The sequence below is a fragment of the Bos indicus genome, chromosome 2 (assembly GCF_029378745.1).
Source record: "Bos indicus isolate NIAB-ARS_2022 breed Sahiwal x Tharparkar chromosome 2, NIAB-ARS_B.indTharparkar_mat_pri_1.0, whole genome shotgun sequence".
Taxonomy (NCBI): domain Eukaryota; kingdom Metazoa; phylum Chordata; class Mammalia; order Artiodactyla; family Bovidae; genus Bos; species Bos indicus.
In genome coordinates this window covers 133,287,709-133,310,890 of record NC_091761.1, presented here as the reverse complement: position 1 = coordinate 133,310,890, position 23,182 = coordinate 133,287,709, and the positions used below count along the sequence as shown (strand labels likewise).

General features: G+C 51.2%; 1 protein-coding gene across 5 annotated transcripts in view; it reads right to left on the bottom strand.

Annotated features, from left to right (window-relative positions):
• The window catches only part of UBR4 (ubiquitin protein ligase E3 component n-recognin 4), a 139,352-nt gene that overhangs the window by 65,903 nt on the left and 50,267 nt on the right, over positions 1 to 23,182 (bottom strand). Inside the window, exons 34-60 of one of the 5 annotated variants that reach the window (XM_070777901.1) lie at positions 23,009 to 23,072; positions 21,085 to 21,276; positions 20,467 to 20,537; positions 20,232 to 20,379; positions 19,568 to 19,795; positions 18,749 to 18,919; positions 16,911 to 17,093; positions 15,912 to 16,070; positions 15,424 to 15,576; positions 14,744 to 14,971; positions 13,993 to 14,150; positions 12,923 to 13,094; positions 12,465 to 12,666; positions 11,129 to 11,292; positions 10,479 to 10,695; positions 9,438 to 9,654; positions 8,643 to 8,675; positions 7,479 to 7,542; positions 6,921 to 7,055; positions 5,759 to 5,933; positions 4,969 to 5,052; positions 4,738 to 4,878; positions 3,831 to 3,952; positions 3,061 to 3,172; positions 1,194 to 1,324; positions 901 to 1,078; positions 335 to 439 (exon numbers count right to left, since the gene is read on the bottom strand). In XM_070777901.1, coding sequence (XP_070634002.1) covers positions 335 to 439; positions 901 to 1,078; positions 1,194 to 1,324; positions 3,061 to 3,172; positions 3,831 to 3,952; positions 4,738 to 4,878; positions 4,969 to 5,052; positions 5,759 to 5,933; positions 6,921 to 7,055; positions 7,479 to 7,542; positions 8,643 to 8,675; positions 9,438 to 9,654; positions 10,479 to 10,695; positions 11,129 to 11,292; positions 12,465 to 12,666; positions 12,923 to 13,094; positions 13,993 to 14,150; positions 14,744 to 14,971; positions 15,424 to 15,576; positions 15,912 to 16,070; positions 16,911 to 17,093; positions 18,749 to 18,919; positions 19,568 to 19,795; positions 20,232 to 20,379; positions 20,467 to 20,537; positions 21,085 to 21,276; positions 23,009 to 23,072 — 4,007 coding nt within the window. The remainder of the gene's footprint in view (positions 1 to 334; positions 440 to 900; positions 1,079 to 1,193; positions 1,325 to 3,060; positions 3,173 to 3,830; positions 3,953 to 4,737; positions 4,879 to 4,968; positions 5,053 to 5,758; positions 5,934 to 6,920; positions 7,056 to 7,478; positions 7,543 to 8,642; positions 8,676 to 9,437; positions 9,655 to 10,478; positions 10,696 to 11,128; positions 11,293 to 12,464; positions 12,667 to 12,922; positions 13,095 to 13,992; positions 14,151 to 14,743; positions 14,972 to 15,423; positions 15,577 to 15,911; positions 16,071 to 16,910; positions 17,094 to 18,748; positions 18,920 to 19,567; positions 19,796 to 20,231; positions 20,380 to 20,466; positions 20,538 to 21,084; positions 21,277 to 23,008; positions 23,073 to 23,182) is intronic. The other 4 variants (XM_070777914.1, XM_070777911.1, XM_070777906.1 and 1 more) reach the window with 4 other exon arrangements.

The window sequence follows — 23,182 nt, the reverse complement described above, 5'->3', positions numbered from 1 at the left end:
CCTCTTGATCTCGTCTAAAATGTTAGAACTCTGGTGAAGAAGCCTGAAAGCTGTGATTTCAGCCCTAAAGCTGGTTAACCTGCAAGCTGCTCCTGGCCTTTCTGGGGGAATCAGCTGAAGCCAGGCAGCATGCAAAGTGGAGGGAAGCGGAGCCATAGCGACTTTGCCGAGCTGCAGCGCTGGGCCTTCCGCGCCCGCATTTCTAAAGCCAAGGCAGAAGCAGGAAGTCCAGAATGGCCTGTCAAAGCAGCTGCCCGTGACACTCTCACAGCACTGGAGACGAGGCCCGAGGGTCCTGGGGCCCTGAGCCGCGCTCCTTGCTGCGGACAGTTACCTGATGCTGTGGTGTCAGAGAGGGTTCCTGCGTCCAGAGAGGAAGAGCTGGGTGCCTGGCCGGACAGCCCCAGGCTCTGCAGGCCCAGGGCACTGCTGCTGCTGCCTGGGAAACAAGTGGAGAGTGAGCACGGCGTCCCCGCCACACCCCGTCCACAGCGCTGCCTCGGCCGCCTGCCGCCCTCAGAGCCTTCACTCGCCAGCGTGTGACCCACTCTGGCCTAGAGGAAGCTACTCAACAGCCACTGCTGTCCACCCACCAAATCCAGTTACAGAGATGGCGGAAGCTTCCTTCAGCTCAGGCAGGACACAGGCTGGAGGAATCTATCCAATTCAGGAGGAAACAAGCCTGAAGACCAAACCACCAGCACTATGAGATCGGCCCCCACACTGAGAAGCCCGGCTCAGTCCCTCTCACTCTCCACCTGTGTCTCTGCACAGCTCTCACCCAGATCGCCCTCTCCCCACGTCTGGGGATAAGCTAAGTCAGCTGGTTATCAGTAACTGCCAGACCCTCTTTCCTGTGCCAGGCCAAGGGGCCGCTGTGTTCCTGACACTGCCTTCTACCTTGCTGGTCCTGCTGCAGGCTCAGGGCAATGGCTAGCTCAACCATGGTCTCGTCGTCTGCGTCCGGCGGGATGTCCAGCATGGGGGGGAAGCCCTCTGCACCTGCCAGCAGGGCCTCCAGGGGAGAGGGGTTGCCATTGTTGACATTTTCCGCCGTCTCCAGGACCATCGACTCAGACTGCAGAGAGAGAGCTCCGTCAGTGTCCCGTGGCTACGGGAGCTTGTGGAAGCCCCCAAACAAGAGCTGGAGGAGTGTGCCGAGGCTCCTCCTGCCCGCCTGCTGCCAGACTCACCACCATCTCAAAATCTCCATGGTCCACCTCACTCTGCTCCTGGCTTTCCTGACGGATGTGACCACCATTCGGGATCCCCGATGACTGCATTTTCTCATCTGCGTCATCATCGTCGTCGTCGTCCTTGTCTCCTGAGTCAGAGAAACCCCCGTCACCGGAAGGCGCCTGCTCGACCCTCCCCCGGGGCGTGGGAAGACAAGCTACAGAGCAAACAGAAGCCGACACGAGCCACCAGCTAGCGGCCTGTGCCGCAAGGGTAACTCCGGGGGCCGTGTCTGGCCTTGTCCTCTTGCTTCCTGGACCCGGCAGGATCTGGGAAGCGGGGGCTGGCAGTGACAGCTGGCCCACTTAGGATAAGTCTTTTCTGGCCGATGAAGGAAAACAAAATCCTTTGTGGAATTTTGGATTCCATAAAGCAGAAAAATCTAAGACCAGCAGACCCCAAGAGCTCCCATCAACCCTCAGGAGTCCTTGGGCAAGACAGGGAAAATACTACAATTGAGATTGCCTATCTGCTATCGCTCATGGCAGCTTGGAGTGTTATACTTTTTTCCTCCCCAGAAACAATTGCATCCGTCAGGTTTTCACACTGCATAATTCTTATAAGAGCCAACTGAACTGTGAAACCACTGGATGAGACTGAGGACAGCACTGCCCTGGCCAGCTCCGGTGTGGAGGGGAGAGGCCTCCTGGAAACGGAGACGCCTAGGTTAGACCCCTAACTGTCGGAAGAGGACGGAGACCTCGCCTTCTGCTTGAAGGGCTGAAAACACACGTGGATGTGCCTTAATTGGAAACAAACTGTTGACGCACTCGAGATTCTCCTCAGACAAAAGATGCACAAATCGTTGCCTGACGCAGCAAAGACTTAGATAAGGTGAATGACGGTCAAGGAGGGTCACCTGAAGGTCGTGAAGCTGCACGAGCGCCTCCAGGCCTGCACTGCACCATAAACAGCCACAGCCACGAGCTACAGTGCGGCACGTCCCCGTGGGAAGGGGTGCTGATGGACACAGCACACACCAGAAGCTTAAAACTCTTCCAGAAAATTGTTTCAGGAATGGAGAATGTTTTACTACTACTATTTTTTAGATTAACACGTTAAAATGATATTTTTTATATACTGGATTATTAGTAAGTTCATGTCATGTATTTCTTTTTACTCTTTATCAAGTGCCTAATAGAAAACCTTAAACTGCCTATGTGACTCTCATTGGAGTTTTACTCCTGAGCCAAACCAAGTAACCAGAGTTACACAAGATACTAAGGCTACGATTCGGACAATTTTTAGAACTGCTTTTACTAAAAAATGTTAAATGTATGTCCTTGACTTGTATCCAAGTGTATGAAGAGGGAACTTTCTTGTGAAATTTACCTTCAGTCTTACTGGAGGCAAAACCATTGAGCATACTACCCATTAGGCAACAAAATGGACCCTTAACGTAAGAGTATTCATACCAGGAAATTTTTCAGTTCCTGAAAAATGGAGGGTTTTTTTAGTCACTATGGTTTTTGAACTGTTCTCATTTCGTTTTTGCTATGGCTTTTTAGAAGCTTTCTGCCAAACACAAGTGCCTCATTAACTACCACGCGGGACTCCGTGGTGTAGGTCTGATGTCCTCGGCTTGATTTTATTGTTGCACCCTTATCCTCCCTCGGCTTCAACTTGCCTTTCTCTCATTCTTCTTGCCGTAAGCTTTTTCCATGCCACCTTTAATCCTTCAAGGCATAAGGCAGAGTGCGCCCATGGACTCGGAAACAGAAGTCTCCAGGACCTCGGTCACACAAGCAGCATGTCCTAAAGCTGTGTCTGCCTTCTCCCCTACCCACCACGCTCACACGAGCCCAAACTCAGACCTCACATTACCCATTGGAGTGTTGCTTCGAGGGGAGGAGGGCAATGTCACGTGTCTCCTTTTGTTCCTTGGCCTGAGGACGCGAATTAGAGCTTGTTTACAAGAGAAGCTCACAGCAGGATCCTGAGGTTGAAAAAAACCATCATTCTTAGGTTTTAATGTTATTTATGACACTTGTATAAAACACTTTGCATTCTTGGACCATTGCTTACACGCCTGTGGAAAATCTGCCTACTCTCACCTGTAACCTGCTGCATCAGGTCAGCAGCCAAGTCCACTCCCCGACCTGGCACAGAGAAGACCTGTACACTGCATCCTGCTCTTAGCTCCTGGTAAGAGACTGGCAGGTCACTTGTCCCTGAAGTCCCTCGGCTCTGTACACACGGGGTTTGCCTTTTCCTCAGAGGACCAGGCTCATCGTAACTCTGTGCTAAAACCAGTCCTTTCAACACTCGCTTCTGCGCTAGAGTCGCTGCAAGCAGACCCTGATGGTGTTCATCCAGGTGGTCATTTAATCAATACTTACTTAGCATGAACTGTGAAACAACCATCAGTACACTCCTCAGCAACTGGATGAGCAAGACCAAGTCCATTCCCTTTTCCAACCTTTCTTTCCGTGGAATGAGTAAGATGCTACAGGGTTTACTGATCCGCAAATTCTTAATTCCCACTGCCTTCCCTTAAGTCTATTTTATTTCATTAGATAGCAAAGTTATAAAAAAATTTTTTTCCAGATGTTAGGCTGGATAGTTACGATTATCGGGGTGGTAAGGATACGTACGGGACACAAGAGCATCTGCATGTAGATCCTGGATGCTGTGTTAATGCAGTCCAGCTCACAGGTACAGTAGCCGTGGATAATGTCCACCAGAGCGTTGACGGTAGCTTCAATGTGAGTCAGGCCTAAAGGAGAGCACATACAGGGAGAAACAAACGAAACACACACACGCAGAATGCAGGCCGTCAGCATTATTTATGATCTATTCCATTAACAGTCTCCTAAGTCTCTCCAATTGCCCCAAAAGCTTTTCCAGATACCCTGAATCACAGAAATAAATAGACCTACTCTCTATAGATATCAAAATACAGAGCAGACAAGTGTGAAGAGGTGAGCAGAGTCCAAATGTTCCCAATGATCCCCAGACCTCAGGTGATAAGACGTCCTGAACACGCGTTTGGGGTTTACTGCCCAAGCAACACCCAAACACAAGTGAGCAGCAGGGGCCCTTCTCCTCTTCCAGCTCTTCAGAGCTGGCTCTTCCACCTAACCCTTGGACAGTATGAAGAGTTAGACACTAAAGGCAGCAATAGCTTAGAAATACAGTAATTCTCTAGGATGATGTTTAACTTTTACCTTTTTAACTGGCTTTGAATCAAGCTTTCCAAGATTTTTTAAAACAATCATAAACACCACTAAGGAGGCATGCATGCGTGCACGCGCGCGCGCACACACACACACACATCTTTATGTGAAGTATGCAACCCGACATGGAGAGATCAAGAAAGTTCCATCCCTCTGCTACACTGCTAAATTCCTCCATCAGGAACATTGATCTCACAGACTTGTATTTCCTAAATATTCAGTCTGGAAGAGATGGATGATGAAGGCTCAAGGTGAAGAGTACAATCTGTTCAAAGAAAGAACTTACATCAGGTTTCACTATCAAATGTCCCTTTTAACTTGATACCTGGCAGGCAGGCAGGCGCCAAGAAGGCATTCTTGGGTTTGGAGGCATGGAGTTTCCAGAAGTGGTTCACCAGCTGCGTGATGAAACTACAGGAGTCTCCCTCCAACTGCTTCTGAGGTTCTCGCCCCTCATCTGCTCCTTCTAAGCAGGAGAAAAAAAAATTATTAACGACGGTAAATTGAAGATGGAATTTAATTTGTTTTAAGGTTAACTCAGGTCAAGGAAGCTTGCCTGGGGAGGGAGTTTCAAGTGGGGCCCCAATCAATATGCCAACTATCCCTAGATTCCAGCAGGCACATCTAGGAAAAAAACAGTCTGGGAAAGGAATATCACAGAAAACAGTGATGTTAGAATTAAGTAACAGGGGGAGCATTCAGGATCTTACAGCAGAGTCAGAGATCTGAGGTCCAACTGTTCGACTTCTAAAACCTAGGGGAACATCTTAGACTTTCTAAAAAGATTCCTGGATTATAGTATTAGAGGAGGAACAGGATGACGACAACCTGTGGGAGCATGTGAATAACAGAACCGTAAAGGCATTGATAAGCTCTATTTGATGAAAGCCAAGCAGGTACGGTACCCAGCCAGCACGAGGAGAGGAGGAAACAGCATCAAGCGCTGAGACAGGCTGCTACTCATGTTCATAAAATACTGGCAAAAGAACAGCGCCAAAGCAGAAGATATGATTGATTCTCTTACTTTAAAGCAACCAGGGCACAAGCTTAACCTTCCCCTGAAGATTTTAAAGAGACAGTAACTTCAGAGCCCGATTACATCTGATGTCCAGAACACTAAGTAAACTCAAGAGTAACCCAAGGGGTAAGCACTGGAAACAGTATCTATTTATTAAAATGGTACAACTCTAATGTCAGAAGCCCTACAAGCTATAAAGACGAGCCAGTGAGATCCCTATCTCAGAGCACGAAGTCCATCAGAGGCCAGAGAGAACTACGAGAAGATGAGAGAGTGAAGAAGATGAGCAGGCAGGCTTCAGGGCCGCGGCCACACAGGCCAAGTTCACCTGTTTCCGTCTGGGGCAGCCTGGACTCCGTGAAGTGCACCAGGTTGTTAGGGCGCGTGACGGCGATGGAGCGCGCCGTGACCACCAGCCTCTGGAAGACCTCAGGGTCCAGATCCTTGCCTTCTTTGCTCGATGTGTTGAGACACTGCACAGCTTTGCTCAGCAAGGCCTGATCCTACAACCAAAGAATCACAGAGGATGAGCCAAAGGCAAAGAAGGCCTGGGTACTAAAGCCCAGAGGAGAGAGGAACTGGCAGATTGTCAGGCTGGCGACTTCCTCTCAAGGGAACAGGTTAATTACCACCGACTACCTGAAAGAAACCTTCAGGGCAGCCCAACACGGTTCTACTTCTTAAACATAAAATGCTAAAGCCACTTAAAAATACTTGAAAGCCATGAAATCAGTATCAAAGTCTGATTGGAAAACCAGAACCAGCCAATTCTCCAGAATGGCAACATCCCAGGTTTCTTTCCTACAAAGTAATTTCTCTACAGATTCATACCAAAGCTGTTTCCAAAACTGCCTTTCCTTGAGAGGTTCAGCAAGTTAAACTCGCGTTTCTCAATTCTCTGCATTGGAGGCAGAAAAGCTAACCAAGGCATTCAGGCTGGTGGCTCCCTCCTCATGGATCTGAAATGTTGACACTCTTTTCTATTCATAGAAACTGGCCAAACTTACTGTCTTCCATTGCTACTTACTTTAATAGGTGAGACTCCCTCTCCCCAGACTTCCCTGAGTCTCTTTCACCCACTCACCAAATTCTTCCCAAACAAGTAAGCCCTCCTCCCTGAGGCCTGCACGGGACCCCAGGAGTGACAGCACCAGCAGTCCTGACCCGAGAGACATCCCTCCCCGTCCTCCAGCGAGAAGCCCGACTCAAATGTCCCTCCCCTCCCTTCCTTAGATCTTGTCGATTCTACTGATATAACAGGGGAAAAAAAAAAAAAAAAAAAACGCAAACCAGGGGCCTGTTAGAGGCCTGTCCTCATTCTGAGTGGTACTCCTTTCTCAGGAGAACCTAGAGGCTACGTGGGTCTGACCTCAATGCTCTCCTCTCTCCGCCTGCCTCCGTGACACCCTTGCTGGCATCCAAAAGGCCAACTTACTTGCTCTCCCGTCAGTGCCACCACGTCCGCCTTGACAGGAGACGCCCCTGATTACCTTGTGGCTGTGGTAGGCTGAGCGGCTGGTATGCAGGCTCGCCAGAAGGCTCTTGGACTGCTGCTGGACGCTGGCAGGGGCTGGCAGGGACAGCAGCAGCGTGGCCAGCTCCTGAGCTGCGTTCTTGTTTCTCTCCTGATGCAGAAGACAGCAGGGTTGCCACTGACCCCACACCGTCCATGCAGGATGAGCTGCCCACACTCTGCCCTCCCCCTTCCCGGCTACCAGGACTAGCGTGGGCTCCATGGGCCGCAGGGAACAAAACAAATAACTTCGAGATCACAACCCTCCCACGACATCGCCAGCAATCGAGACCAAGATCAGGACTCCTGCAACAGTGCTCTTTAATTAGCACTCGTCCTGTTTTACAGAACACTCCTCCATGGGGCCCTGGAAGTAGGACATAAAGCCTTAAGCTGAAGACTCCACTGGATCACCTTTGCAAATCAAGATCATGCTATAAATGTACTTGAGCTGAAAGGCTTTGGGGCCTCTGACCACTCCACTGACCTCCTGCCTCTTCAGAAAGCTTCCATGTGCTTTAAAAAAGTAACTTGCCTTCTCGATGATTGGGCCAACAGCAAAGCAGCTTTCCAGGGCTTCTAAAGAACTCACAACCAGCCTGGGGAGACAGAAAAGCTGGCTTGAGTACGAGAGCCCCCCTTCCCTCCGCCTGGTGCTTTAGCCTGCGCAGACTAGTCCCGAGGCCCTCAGGGACAGCTAGTGGATGCCAAATACGAAATCAAAGCACGGTAAGACCTGCCACCGGCACCACGCGTGGGGTTCCCTGTGTCACAGGCCGGAAGGAGCCTGGCTCCTGCTTGCAGATCAACCTGAGGCCACGCGCATAATCCGTTACTCAAAGACAGGGCTTTCCTTCCTCAAAGAGGATAAGGGCGCTTCCTTCTGCTGCCTGTGGCAGGGATCACGGAGACAGGCTTAACAGTCTCGATGTGACAGGACCCGAAGCTCAGGTGCCCCGAGATCAGTGGGCAAAGGGGATACACAAAGGGAGAGGTTCAAGCCATCTTCCTACACTGGGAGAGCTATACTTGACTTACACCTCCAAGAAAATGCACAAAAGCACTTCCTAGGAGTCGCCCAGTATGGGGAAGAGAACCAACTGGATTTTTAGGTTTATGCCAATCACGAACATTCAAAGGGTACGATGAAGCCCCTTTAGAAAACTGGGCAATTTTCTCTCAGGGAAGGATGAGAAACCCAACCACTGAAGGGTACCAAAGGAAACACTGCCCAGGGCCCCTCGTGTGCGTTTAAGGCAGCACAGGAAAAAGACCACCATCGGGAGGGCTGAGGCTCTGGACAGACAGGGCCAAGTGTGGAGAAGGCAGCTGGTGAGAAAAAGGTCCAGGGGCAGAGGGCAGCAGGAGGAAGGGACCTGGGGCACAAGACCCAGGAGCAGAACAAGCTCCCTGGCTGTTCCGACGACCGGCCTTCTCCACTGACTCGGCGCCCCACGCCCTCCTCACCCCTGCAGAGGCGGTGGGGGAAGGCGGGGCGGCCGACACCAGGCGCGCACGTCCAGCCCCCCGCATTCTCCACGGGGACGCGGGACAGCTCTGCAGCCATGCAACGATGGAGACAGAAAGCAGCAGCAGGACTCGTCCACAGAAGCAGAATCAACGCAAAGCCACGCCATCAGTTACACGGCTCTCTAACACACACTCGCTCGTGCAAAGAAATGAAAGAGGGCATACTAACCGGTCCAGCTTGGTTAGGGACTCAGTTTCAGAACTTGGGGGAGAAGCAAAAGAAAAAAAAAGGAAAAAAATGTGAAGCTCAGAGAAACCTGGAAACACATCCTAAGCAAACAATATAAGAATAGAGTGGGAAGGGCGTGGGGAGACAGAGAAAAGGAGGGGCAGGGAGGCTGCTGGTGGGAGGCAGTGCTTCCAAGCCAGGCTACTCTTATACCTTCAATGTAAGAAATGAACATCTTACATTCTGAGTCACCGCATCTACAGCGGCAAACCAGCAGCTCCCCAGCACAGAGAAGCCAAGCGCAGTGCTTAAGAAGGCCACTGGGGGGAGCCCCAGGGGGCTCTGAACTCTGCTACAAGAAGCCTGGGACAGCCTCTTGGCAGCAGTGTTATTACCACAAGAAGTAACTGCTGCAGAGAAAGATGAAAAGATGATGAGATCACAATGAAAGGGAAGATTTTCCCCTATAATTTCAGCAAGACTGGATCCTAATCTCTAATTCTGGCTCAAGCATAGTCTGGTCAACAGCCTCTGACTGCTCCCAAGGGCACCTGAGCAGTAAGAGAAGGGAAGGGACAGCAGCCCCTGGGCAGAGCTCTGGGAGTTAGCCGGCTCTGAGCACACCGCCAAGCCCTGTCTGCTCATCAGGAGACCCTGTGTGTGCGGGCGGTTTGAAATCCTGAAAATCACAGGCCAGGCCTGGGACACTTAGGAGGGGCTGGGTCTCTCAAGACTCAGGTTCCACCGGGAGAGCGGAGCCGGCGAGAACAAAGGGCTGCCCCGCCAGCACGGTACCTCTCCAGGACGGTGCCACCCGTGACGGCCGGGGCCGCCGAGTCGCTGTCTCCAGTGCCGTTGCTCTGGGTCAGGTTCGAAGGACAGATGTTGCTGACGGAGGCAGCAGGGAATTCTTCCGGAGGCTCATCAGGCCAGCCAAACTGCTCCTTAGTCTTGCCATAGATTTTCACAGCATCGATCATGGTGACGCCTGCTGGATCCACCGAGGCCCCAACTACAACAGGCACGAGAAGCCATTAGGAAGCATGATCTCTGACGGGTGACACCACCCCCTCCAGAGCAGACCAGACTGGTGTGGACCACGTGGTGAGCCACATACAGTTCACGGTCAGAAAGGAACTTTATCTCCTGAGACTTCAGCAGCACTTTCACCTGGTACAGATGCTGAATACGTGTAGACACAGTTCCATGAACCAAAAGTCTGCGAAGTCTCTCAGAAGAAGAGACCCCAAATACCAGTGCAGGGATCCTCTGGTGCTATCAGAATACCATGTTTCCCAACTCTACCCCCAGGGAACACTCCTTTTGTTCAAAGCACAGATCATCCTCATTCCTACTAACAGTAACTGTTTCTGGAAGAAAGAGACAGGTGGCCAGCCAGTAAATGGTAGGGAAAGTTGTCAACCTCATGGAAGGCCCCGAGATGTCTACTCTGAGGCTTTAAGGGCACTGCTAAACACCTCTCGGTGACGTGTGCCCTGAGGCCCTCAACTGCACTTTCAGAGCGCTTTGTGATGTCAAGCGTTAGTCTCGCCACCTTTCTGCCTAGAGAGGCAGGCAGCCACATCGGCAAGGTCACTCAAGCCTATAGAAACGAGCCCTGAAGTAGCTGCCCCGTCTCTACCCCTCCTATTCTCAAGTATGTCCCTTGCCTCCTTTATATCTCAAATGAAGCTCAACGCTTCCTGATGGCAGAGATCACAGAGCTATCAGTAGAGCAGGGGGACCCCAGAATCCTGGAGAGCCACAGAGAAGTGGCCCCTTGGTCAGAATTAATCGAGAGACGGATACAATCTGTGCCAGGAGCTGGGGACTCACTGAAGAGGTTCAGCTTCTTATCAGCCTGCAGGGCTTCTTCTCTGGTGAAGGGGAAGTCGAACCAGCGTGAGCGACTGAGGTTAAGCTGCATGGTTCTGCCGAAGATCTCAATGTACGACGGGGCCCGCTCAATTGCCTGGGTCCCAATCTGGATGCGCATGCCTGTCATCACCATGGTGCTGTTGTTGTTACTGATCTCAATGGTGAAGCCACCGGGCTGGAGGGGGGAGAGGCGCACATGGCAAAATGAACACAAGCTCTGAAGGGCCAACTTCCGGGCCTCCCTAAGACAGTGACACACGTGCGACCCTACACAAGACCTTTATCCTTTAGTTCCTTGGCAATGACTCCCTTGCTTCCAAGGACGGGAAACACAGGCAGGGAGGAGACCCTTCCATTTCAGGCTCCTTTTCTCCCCGGCATTAACCGCCTCCTGAGCCCTGTGCACGGTAACCCTGCTGGTAACATGGGAGCAGGACCCCTTCTGCATGGAGCTGAGAGTATCTGTTTATTCTGGGATCGTTAGACTAGGGTCAAGGGTTAGTGACTGTGAGTCTCGCACCCTGACAGGAGATGTGTTCCTCAAACCATACTGCTCGCGAGCCCTGCCTCCCAGGGACTGCACCCAGGGCTGTGCAGCCGGGCCTCACCTTGGTGTTGGCCACATACATGCCAGTGGAATTCAGCCGGTGCTTTATCTGCTGCGCGTTGTACACCTGCAGGAGGTCATTCCCACCGAACTCCACGTCGCTCAGCTGCTGGTTGTGCTCGAAGAAGTCGATGGGGAAGGCCACCTGGCTGGAGGTGCGGGCTGCTGTGGAGGGCAGTGCCGGGGGCCAGAGAGCACCATCATTAGTGCGGCCCCACCAACTCTGCCCGAGCTCACACACGTGCGTTCCAACCTTAGGCCAACTCGGGATTACACAGTTGGCATCACTATGATGCCTACACGTGGTCAGCGGCCCAACACTCACCACCCGCAACCACAACATGACCCTGCAGGGCAAAGAGATCTGGGGTCAGGATCCGGAACACTCACTCACAACAGGCTCTCTCAGAGCTGGCTTATCCAAAATAAACAAGAGAAACTATTTCTTTATAAAGGATGAGCTGCACAATTTTCTAAAACACAGGCTCTAGAACAGACTCCAGGGAGTGGGAAGAACACTGTAATGATCTTTTCGCTCAGACCTAAATTCAAGCGTTCACTCCTGGAAGAGTCCTGCTTCACCACTCAGGAGCAAGACTCCCAGCTCGGACACCTATGACGGCTTCCGCACGGCGTGCGTGCGTGCTCAGTCTCTTCAGTCGCGTCTCTCAGTCTCTTCGCTCTGCGACCCTGTGGACTCTAGCCCGCCAGGCTCTGTCCATGGGATTTTTCTGGCAAGAGTACTGGAGTGGGTTGCCATGCCCTCCCCTCCAGGGGATCTTCTCAATCCAGGGATCGAACTGATGTCTCCTGCACTGCAGGTGGATTCTTAAGCTGAGCCACCAGGGAAGACCTGGCTTCCACACTACTTGGTGAGAATGAACCAACTGAAGGATCTACTCCTCCGCCAGTTCCGTCCTGCCCGCTGCATCAAGTAAGCCACTTTCCCTAAACCCAGAGAAAACTATCTGAAACCAGATCCAAGAGAGCATCCTTTCCTGGGCACCTAGGAACTGCTGTCTGCAGAGGAGCGCCAACAAATGCTCGCCTGCACAGAAAGGGGGCGGCTGCAGGAGCCTCGATGCTGCTTCTGGCGAGCTAGCCGGCACCAGCTCTACCTTTATGAGCCACACAAGCAAGGCAGTCCCCGTTTCTTTCTTCTGTCACGCCACAAGGCATCTGCGATCTGAGCCGACCAGAGACTGAACTCACGCCCCCTGCCCTGGAAGTGCAGACCCTTAGCACTGAAGAAGGCCCAGCCCCACTGCTCACAGCTACCATGACCGTCTACCCCGAGTCCCCTCCCCGGGCACGCCTCGGCGGCGGCGGGGCCTTACTGATGGTGGCTGTCTTGCGCTTGCGGACGGGCTTCATGATGCTGATGACGCTGCTGGGCTGCAGGGAGGGCTGCAGCCAGTAGGAGGTGTTCTCCACGTTGGCCATGTAGATGCGCAGGCTGCCGTCCTCACACAGCAGGATCATCGTCGTCCGCTGCTGCTCGTTGCAGGCCGTGTGCCTGATGGCCACCATGTCCTGGATCTAGGAGGCGGGGACAGGCCGTGTTAGTTCCCACACCTACGGAACGAAGTTCCCAAGACCTACACAGACGAGGCAGAGAAGCCACTGGCTTCACGGTCAACGGGGGGAGTGCAAAAGGCTGGCAAAGAAAAGGCATCTAGGAGCAGATTCTTCTACAGGTCTCTTGTCAGGAGAGCTGGGAAAGGACGGGATATACACGTACAAAAACAGGGCAGGGTCACGGTCTACTCAAGCGACGGGGGAACATGGCACTCACCTTTGCTTTGGCAGGAAGAGTCTTAATCTCCTGGATGAGAAAAGTGTCTGGTTTCACCATCACCACCAGGGGCACGCCTGTAGTCTGCTGGACACAGCACACCAGGCCAGGGTGGTTCATCACCTCAGACCACTGACACAGAGCGGGAGGCGCCTTGCTACCACCGTTGGGACTGCGGACGACAGAAGTGGCCGGGCAGGGTGTCACTCACCGTCTAACAGCTCTTTCGTTAGTAGTGAAGGACACCCTCACTACTACTGGACTCTCAGAGAAATATACCCACCCGAGGACTCAAATTACCCAGGAGCCCTAGTTTTAGTCTGAGCCACATGCAGTCTCACACACAATGCATGCCCCAGCGGGAGTCCTGGTTCAGGCTCTCCCCTGTCTGAGGGGATCGGTGGCCCTGCGGGCCTAAGGCTAACAAGTGCACAGGCCCACGGAGGTGCCAAAGGCTGACAACCCATTGTCCTTCTAAGAATTTCCAAGCACATCAAGCTATGAATGAATGGCATCCATTTTATTTCACCCCAAACCGGCTGATTCACAAAATAGACAGCGGAGAGAAAGTGCTGTAATGGCTTTTCGGTGGCAGAAAAGAAAAAGAGGGGAAGAAACCGTAAACCTTTTCTGCCTCCTCCTTAAATAAAACACCCTCTACCTCACATACCCCTATCTTCTGGAAGCCTGATGGCAGCCCCCGCTTCCCCAAACTGCCACCATGCCCTGTGCTCTGACGTCACGTTCTATTTACTGATCAACCCCCACCCCAACCCCAACCAGAAGGGAAACTTCAAGGGCAGCAGGAATGTCCAGGAGAAAACTCTCTCATCAAATTAAAATCGCATTTGCTACCTTGAGTACAGCTTTTCCTTCTGAGTGACAGTGGCCCCCACAAACTACCTCCAGCAGCTTGGGGGGACAAACCATGCAGACTGGCCAACCCAGCGACGCCGGATGCTGCCCAGTTTAGAGATCCCAGGCAGGGAGGGGAGAGTTCCCGGGAAGGGCGAGCTCCCCTGTTGAACAAGGGGCGCTGTGGAAGTTCAAGGGTAAGTGCTGAGCCCCACCTTTTGATGTTGATGGAGAAGAGCTGCAACACCTCCAGAGTCGTCCTGCTGACCGTGGCCGCAAACGACCTGCCTTGGCAGTAGCTGAAGAACAGCATCTGCAACACGTGCGAGTAGTAGACGGACACGCCGCCGCCTGCCACCTGGCTGTTACTGTCCTGTCACAACAGACACAACACTCGCGTTAAGTCCTCGGGCCGCCTGGGCGCTGGCGCTCACTGCGGCCGGCCGTTCATTTTGTTTGTTTTTAATGTACTCGGGTGCTTTGCTTGATTTCCGGCTGCACTGGGTCCTCAACGATACATGCAGGCTTCCTCTAACTGTGAACACGGGCTGCTCTCTAGCTGCAGTGTGAGGTCTCGCTGCAGACCACAGGCTCTGGACACTCGGGCTTCAGTAGCTGCAGCGGCAGGCTCAGTACTGCGGCTCGTGGGCTTGGCGCCCCCACGGCGTGTGAATCTTTCCAGACGGGGATCAAACCCACGCCCCCTGCACAGGCAGGTGGATTCTCAACCACTGGACCACCAGGACGCCCCTGGTCATTCACTCTAGACCGTAATTAAGGGCTCTCATTCTCTAAGCGTGAGACCCCCGTGGTAAATCCTAAAAACACTATGAGAATAAAGGAGCGTCAAGTCTAACCCTTAAGAACTAGAGCTTTGCGGTCACGTAGAAGTTAAAGGAGAGACACTAAGAGAGCCGCTGGCTGATGAGCCCCGGCCCGGGGGGAAGCGGCGCCGCGTGCCCTAACCTTCAGGTCCTCGTGGTTGACTTCCAGCACGTTGGTGACATAGAAGGGCCCCTGCTGGGCACTGCTGGCCTCCTCCATGAGCTGCGTATAGATGTACCCCGCCGAGGACATTATAACAATGATGTTCTTCCCCTCCTCGTTGAAGAGGAAGGTAACGTCTCTTATCTTTGAGCTAGGCAGGAGAAAGTAGAAGGCTGGACTCAAGGCATCCACCGACAGGTCATAAACCTGCGAGAGAAGAGAGGTCAGATGAGGGAGGTCGACCTCAGCCCCAGGCCCACACGCTCCCGGTGCGTGCAGGGAGCGGCAGGGCTGAGGGAGGGCGCTCCTCCACTCAGCACACGCCCGTCAGTGCTAGGCGCTGAGCACACAAAGATAAACAAGGTCTCTCTCCACTCTCTCTTAAGGAATGAGCAGAGGAGACACATAAACAAACGCTATACCGAGAACAGCAATGAGGAGCGGTGTTCTGAGTACAGCAGAGACTGAACCAGAATCAATTCTCTATCACCTATACACGCACAGCTCCTGCTCAGCAACAGGACAGAAAGTAACGAAACGTTAGGGTTTTTTAATTTTTCATGTCTAAAAGAAGCTGGCACACGTAATGGAGACCATGCATTCTGAATTTAAAAGCAAAACCACCGTAAGACCAGACAATCAAAGAGCTGTACCTATACCTTGACAAAGTCTGCGGTGACGATCGCTAACTCGGTCTGTGAACCAGGTAACCACACGGCTTTGATGATGAAGTTCCCTGTGGCCAACTGGGGGTGCAAAACCAAGTGATCCGAAACGGAGCCTGAGCTACTGAAGGTCAGCACGTGGCAGTCCTGGACATGGGTGGAGGAACAGAATGGTTAAAAGGCGATCTGGAAAGTAGGCTAACTCACTTCAGAGTCTGACACTGCCTTTTCTTCCCCGGCATTCCCCGCCTCCAGACAGTACTCAGACTGTCGAGTAACACATTCAGCTGTCAACACACAAAGCTTATTTCCAATAGAAGAGAAATCTGGATGACGTGGAAGAAATTCAAGAGACTTCTTTCGTGTTCCCAATGGCTTTTAAGTTCCAATCTCAACAATGAGTAAGACAAAGTGGAGCTAAGAACAGGAGAGAAGGTCACAGTGACCTATAGCTCAACAGAACCAAACTGGATCAGGATTACCTTCAGCCCACAAACGGCCAGGTAGTCCTCTTTGCAAGGATTCCCTGTGAGGCTCAGCACAGTGAAGGGCACCGGGGCAGAAGCCAGGCGGGTCAGAGTCAGCTTCCTTTTGCTGGAATCTGCTTGCTTCAGGAGAGCTGAGAGCTGGAGGACAGTGATCTGCCAGGGAATAATTACCGATTTATTCTCAACCCTCTTCCTCTCAGAGAACACCAGCAGTAACAAAAGCTCCTTCACTAGAGCTACTGATCTGGAGGCTGTTTTTGTGAGCAAGTCTCTTCAAAAACCCAAGACCAGTATCAGCCTCTATTTTCTCTGGCTTAAAGAATGGCATGCCTTCATTTCTTCTTTCTAGAGGTGACCAAAGAAGCCAACTCCATAGTCTGTCCATAAGACACTCAACGGTCCCGTATACTACTGTCCCTTCTTGTTTTTCTACGAAAATGTTTTTGAAAGTCTGTTAGAGCTACTTTTATCTCTAGTTTCTTTTTCACTTAATGTAAAGATAAAACAAATGAAGACGCTGGAAAACAGAACAGCTTAAGACACTCTAACTTCTCCTGTTCTATAAAATTCCATAAACTTCCTTGGGTCTTCAGGAGGGCTGGGAGCGCAGGGAAGAACTAAATAAGGACCACTGAGCCCTCCTAGGAAGACTCTCCTCTCTCCACTGTGTCCTCCAGCGTGGCTAACCTGAGAAAGACTGCAAGCCACACTGTCCTAGGAAACCTCCAGTCCGTACCTTGCCTAGGGGTTTGACTCACAGAGTGGGAATTGACTCTTTAGTCTCTGTTCCAGTCATACTAGTTCTGAGTCTAATAAAGTAACTCAGGGTTCTAGCAGAAAAGCTTGTTGAGATCTGTCCCTGAAGCTTTGCTAGAATTCAGAAAAACAGACGTTTTCCTGGCGGGCCAATCTGAGTGTTGTCCCCTATGTGTTCTGCTCGGCACCTCAGACAAGCACGATCTCAAACGAGAGGGAGGGGACTGGAGGACCCACCTTGCCTTTCTCGTGGCTGACAGCCAAGTGCTGGCGGCGCCCGTGAGGGGAGGAGAGCACACACATAGCCACCCTCCTGAGCACGTGGGCGCTAATCAGCTGGCGAATGGTCTGACCCTGGTCTCCGCTGTAATTCATCCGAACGTTCTCAAAGGCACCTTCCTGGGAGCCTAACGTGGGAACCTGGCAAAGACGGACGCAGAGAGAGTAGGCAGTAGTAAGGCAAAATAGACCAAGTGGATTCATACACACACTGTTCATATGACTGAAATAATGTGCAATTTACTCACTAAAGAGCAATAGTTTCCGATTCCTAATCCATGGAGAGTTAATTCATCAAAATTACCGTCAGTGCAATAAGAACAATGCAGGAAGTGCTGCACAGAACTAAATTAACGTGAGTGCTGGGTTTTTTTAAGTGTTAACAAGCGCCTCTGTCTTTCTTTTTAGGCCAAGCCACACAGTTTGTGGGATCTCGGTTTCCCAACCGGGGATGGAACCCAGGCCCTCAACAGGGAAAGCACTGAACCCTCACCACTGGACCACCACGAATTCCAAAATGCCCTTCAAAAAATAAAATGATAATGATGATAGTGTTTTTTTTCATTGATTTACCCCAATAAAATTAAAAGTCAGCAACCTTATGGATCACCAACACCATCCCAATATTTTTCTAGCTTCATCTTTAATATCTGCAAGTCTAAAACCACTGCTCTAAAACTGTGACTGATTTTTAGGGGAGGGAGGTTGGCCACTGCAGAATCTTAGCTCCCTGACCAGGGATTAAACGCAGGCCCCCTGCAGTGGAAGCACAGAGTCCGAATGACTGGAACCTAGGGAATTCCCAACGGTGACTGATTTTCGGTAAAACGTCAGAATATCTGTGTGTCTGTCTGTGTGTGTGCTACCAAGTGCCCGTGTCTCCCTGAGAAGCAGTCACCCTGTGAGATCCATCCGTGCACCTCACTCATTGTTATACTATCCTTCCAGAAGTGCGCAAGTTTCCTTTCTCCTTTAACGCTGGCTGCCCTGGATCTTCTCTGCCACACACAGGCCTTCTCCAGTTGTGAACAGGGGCTACTTCCCACTGCGGCGCTCGGGCTTCTCACCACAGGGCTTCTCCTGTTCTAGACCATGGGCTCTAGGCTTGCAGGCTTTGGTAACTGCAGCACATGGGCTTAGTAGCTCCCACATGGGGGATGGCAGTTCCCAGACCAGAGATGAAAGCCACGCTCACTGCCTCGGCAGGCGGGTTCTCACTCACTGGTCCACCAGAGAAGTCCCAGCGTCTGATTTTACACAGATTTTACACAGCTGCTTGAGAGGCCGAGCAGACCACCCCAGGAGTCCTACAGTCAGTGCCGGGCAGCAGGCGTACAGTGGACAACGCCTTAGAATGCAGCACCCACGTCACAGCAAGAACTAAAGGAAGACACCTAACAGGCTCCAAGCCCAAGAGGACAGCATCACTTCTGCATGCAATGTCAATCTCGAGGGAGAAGACACAACAAGGAGGTCTTCTATTTTACATACAGAAGACATTCCTAGCTATTAAAATTGCCCCCAAACGTCACTCCTCACCCACAGGGGTTCACAGATTTACGTGAACTGAAAAGGAGACTTATTCGCTGTTGGTCCAAGTGACCTCCGATTCCCTCCGTGAGAAGACGTACCCCACATGCTGTTTTTCACATTGGATGTCACAGGTTCTTACAGTCTAGGCTCTGAACGCCCACAGGTGACTTTCTAAGGATGCATCTTGGAGCATCGAGCGCCTCTGGCTTCCCAGCGGATGTGCTGGCTCCCGCGTGCCCCTGGCCCCGACGCTGACCACTCACCATCAGCTGGTCCGTCATCTCGACCGCCTTGTCCACTGTGTGCAGCTCCCGGAGGGCCTGCTGGGCCCGGCTGCTACTCCCCACTGCGGACGCCTGCTGGAAGTTGGTCTGAATGGCATCCATGAGGAAACTGAGCATGTCTAACACGAGAGGAGCGAAGGAGAAATTGGCCTGAGAAAAATCCAAATACACAAGTGAAAAAAAAAGAAAAAGAACGGGTCACACTCATCATCATGTTGCCAGTAGCAACCTACAGAACCCAGGACCCGGCTTCCTCACTGCAAGTGTGTGTTCCAGCCCTCACTTCACTCTGTCCGAGCGCTGGATTTGGTTCCAGTCAGCATGCGACTGGGTCACTACACCAGGGGCCCCCTGCTGATGAGCACTGCTTCCACACACCCACAGCGCAGTGAGACATCCAGAGCGCGTACAGGCATGCACCCCTCGGGAGGCTGAGACGACCCCCACCCAACAACCACCCACCGCTTTCTGTGCCCTGTGCTGCAGATGAGGGGTCTGCACCAAGAAAGGCTGCCCCGGGGCATCACACAACTAAAACCCACCTTCACACAAAGCCCCAAACACTCCTCAGCCACACACTCCCTATGACGCAGGGAGGGACCACACACACGCCTGCTATTCACGTGCTGGACATCAGCAACCTTGGAGGACAAAGCCACCACTGGTGGGGCGGGAAGGAGGGCGCCGTGCCAGGCTCCACGCTCTGCTCCCACGCTGTGCGCCGCCGGAGCCCACCCAGCTCTGCGGCTCCTCCACCAGGGCCCACCTGGTTCTGCAGCTCCTCCCACCAGGGCCCACCTGGTTCTGAAGCTCCTCCCGGCAGCCCTCCACAGTGCGGCACAGGCTGCTCTTCTTGGGCTTCTCTTCGTCAGCAACCTTTCCGTCGCTGATGGTGACCTTGGCCTTGTCCGCCGGGGAGGTGCTGGTGTGGCGCACGAGACTCTCTGAAACCCTGGGTTCAGTCTGAAATGCTGACTCCTTCATGGTGGAGCTCATGCCACTGCTGGGAGTTCGCTTCACCAAAGCCTAGGGACAGGAAATGTCACAGGCCCCCACTTTCTTGTCACAAGCGCAGATGAAATACTGCCTAAGATCTCAGAGGAAAAATCTGACTCAAAGGGGAGACTGGCTAACCATTTAAAGAATATCCAAAAGCCTGAATTCTAATCTTTGTGGTATTCACCTAATAGCTAACACTTCACCCACTCATAACGACAGGTCTTAAAATTGGGGTAGGGGTAAGGTCTTTGAAAAAACTGCAAGATCTCTAAGGATACTGCAAGTTCCAGTTCTAAGTGAAGTGTTTAGGCCATGACTATGCAACTGATCACTGACAGAATCAGAACTTGGTCCTTGACCCAGGACACCATGAGGGTGACGTGGGAAGTTCCCAGTTTGGCTTACACATCTGTATCCCTGACAAGTCACCCTTTAGAGCCAAGAGAATGTCCTAATCTCTCACCAAACAGCTGCCATCTTCTTTGGCTCCACAGTCACAGAAGAAAGATCCATACTTGGCGTAGGAAATCTCATGATCCTTGTGGCACACCTTGGCACATACCGTGCACACGCCCACCCCATCGACCATTTTGCAAGTGTGACAGTGGTACCTGGAAAGAATAAGAGCCAGGCAGTGAGTCCGGAAGTCCCCAACACCAACCTGGAAAGCCCCACCAAAAAGGAAAAACTCCTCTTACCAATGCTGGTTCATGAATTCTTTCTGAGTGATGGTAAAAGTGCAGAGTTTATTGCAAAGGGAATCTTCATCCTTCAAAGATAATAAATTTTTTTTAATCAGAAATACATCCTTCCACACAGGCACCCACAAAAACACACTCTATGGAAAATAAACCACTGACTTCATAAATGACTAGGAGAAACCTATTCCAGTTGGAGAGAGCTTGCAGGCTATAAATGTGATGTAATTTCAGATAAGACCTTAAGGTTTTGTGGCTAAGAAAAAAAATAAACCTTACGCTTTCTCTACAACGCAGCTCACACCATCCCCCTGAAAAACTCTCGTCTCTGAAACTCCATTTTGGATGCAACAGCCAGTTGGAACTGCAGGACACGTGCCTCCAGATGGGAGAAGGCCCAGGCTTATTTAAGGGTCCTTCCTCTAGGAGGTAGAGTCCTACCACTTGTTCTGCAGGCCTGGAGAATCAGCCTGGCATTAATCATGAAAGCTATGAATAAGCAACAAGGACTGGGCAAAGTCCTGAAGCTCACAGGAGCTAAAAAAGAAGGCCAAAGGCCTGTTAACGTGAGCTCTGCAAGTGGCGGTCAGCCATGACTGTGGTGGTGACCTCACTTACTGAATCCTCGGCCTGGGAGTCTTCCTCTTCCACCGCCAGCTCCTCCACCCAGTCAGAGTCCACCTCGATCGCCCGCTCTTCCCCATCCACAGACAGGTGACTCGGGCCTTGCCCGTTACTCTGGCTCAGGGCATTGGTGACATCAGCCAAGTAAGACATAATATGGCAGGTGCACTCTAGGACCATCACGTGCTATAAAGAAGACCACCACACCATGAAAGGTCAGTTCTCCACATTCCATTATCATGCAAATTGTGTTTTCTCACGCTTTTTCCGATAAAGCTCAAGATCAAAGGAACAGCACAAAAAGCAGAGAAGAAAAATAACATGTTTTAATTATCTATTTCCTTAGCTCTTCGCACTACAACAGCAAGTGGCTGGCCAATAAACTGCACGGGGACTTCCCTGGGGGCCAGTGGTTTAGGATTCAGCACTTCCAATGCAAAGGATGCAGGTCTGATCTCTGGTCAGGGAACTAAGAGTCTATATGCTGCATGGGGTAACCAAAAAATTTAAAAACTTTAAAAATTAAAGAAACTGTACTGAATCAGTATGATTCATCCTTTAAGCACAACTTTAAAGACATCCTTTAAAGACAACTCTTTAAAAAATCATAAAATAGGGCTTCCCTGGTGGTTCAGTGGTAAAGAATCCACCTGCCAACACAACAGACGTGGGTTTGATCCCTGATCCAGGAAGATCCCACAAGCCACGGGGCAATGAAGCCCATGGGCCACAACTACTGAGCCTGCGCTCTAGAGCCTGGGAGCTGCAGTTACTGAAGAGCTCGAGCCCTGGGGCCCAGGTTCCACAACAAGAGAGCCCAACGGCACTAGAGCGCAGCCCCTGCTCGCAGTGACGAGAGAACGCCCAAGCAGCTGCAAGGGCCCAGCACAGCGAAATAAATGTGTATATATTTAAAAACCTTAGAAAATGAAGTACAGTGTAAACCAGGAAAATAAAGTTGAGATAGACACAAAAATCACTCAAGAAAAAACTAGAGTGATACAGAGAACAGAGTGGTGGTACCAGAGGCAGGGGGTAGGAGGGTGATTCAGTGAAGTGGGTGATGTGAGTCAAAAGATACAAACTTCCACTTATAAAATAAGTAAGCCATGGAGATGAAATGTCAAGCATGGTGACCAGAGTTAATACTAATGTATGCACATCTGAAAGTCGCCAAGAGAGCAGGTCTTAAAAGTCCTCATTACAAGAAAAAAAACTTAACTATGTATGGTGATGGATATTAACTAGACTGTGATCATTTTGCAATACAGACAAATGTCAGATCACTATGCTGTAAACCTGAAACTAATATCTGTGTCAATTATACCTCAAGAAAAAAGATAAAAAGATTGTATTAAAGTATGAGTAACCTCTCATTGGCTTTTTTCCCTGCCATAATCATTTTTTTAACCATTAGTGAAAAACATTTAAATTAGCGACAATGACGGGCTCGCAGGTTGGGTAGAGGGAGAAAATGTTCAAATGCAAGATTTCTGCCAGTTGCCACCCTTTTTCTCAGCACAGTGGCCTGAACCTCCAAATAACATAAACGATTCTAGCATCTGGACTGGCGCTGAGGAAGTAAACGGGAACCTGTGTCTGACACTCAGAGCACACAATCCCAATGCAGGAGCAGCAGACAATTTCCCAGAGAATACCAATAGCTAAACACAGCAGTAATTCACTGTTTTCAGAAGGATTCTGTTGGATGTCTGTTTCGCAGAACATTTCCTCCAGACCACTTCTTGCCCCCAGGAAGAGGCCTGTGGGCGTGCACTTGGTGATGACACGCTTCGAGGTCTTTGAGATCCTAGGCCTTCCCCTCTGCAGGGGAGCCAGGGACAGAAACCAACAGGAAAGGGACTTCCCTCCACCCGGCCACCAAGACAGGACCCATCGCTCCCCTCACTCTCCTTACCTTTCCGTGCATTACATTGGCATTCAGTTTTTCAACCACATTCTTCTGTGACAGATATTTCTTGCTGTCAAATAAAAAAGGGGGGGGATGGGACACAAAATCATCTAAGGAACCAAAGAAGGGAAGCATTTCCATGTATCTTGCATCAATTTGTAGACAAAGTGAACAAAAGGC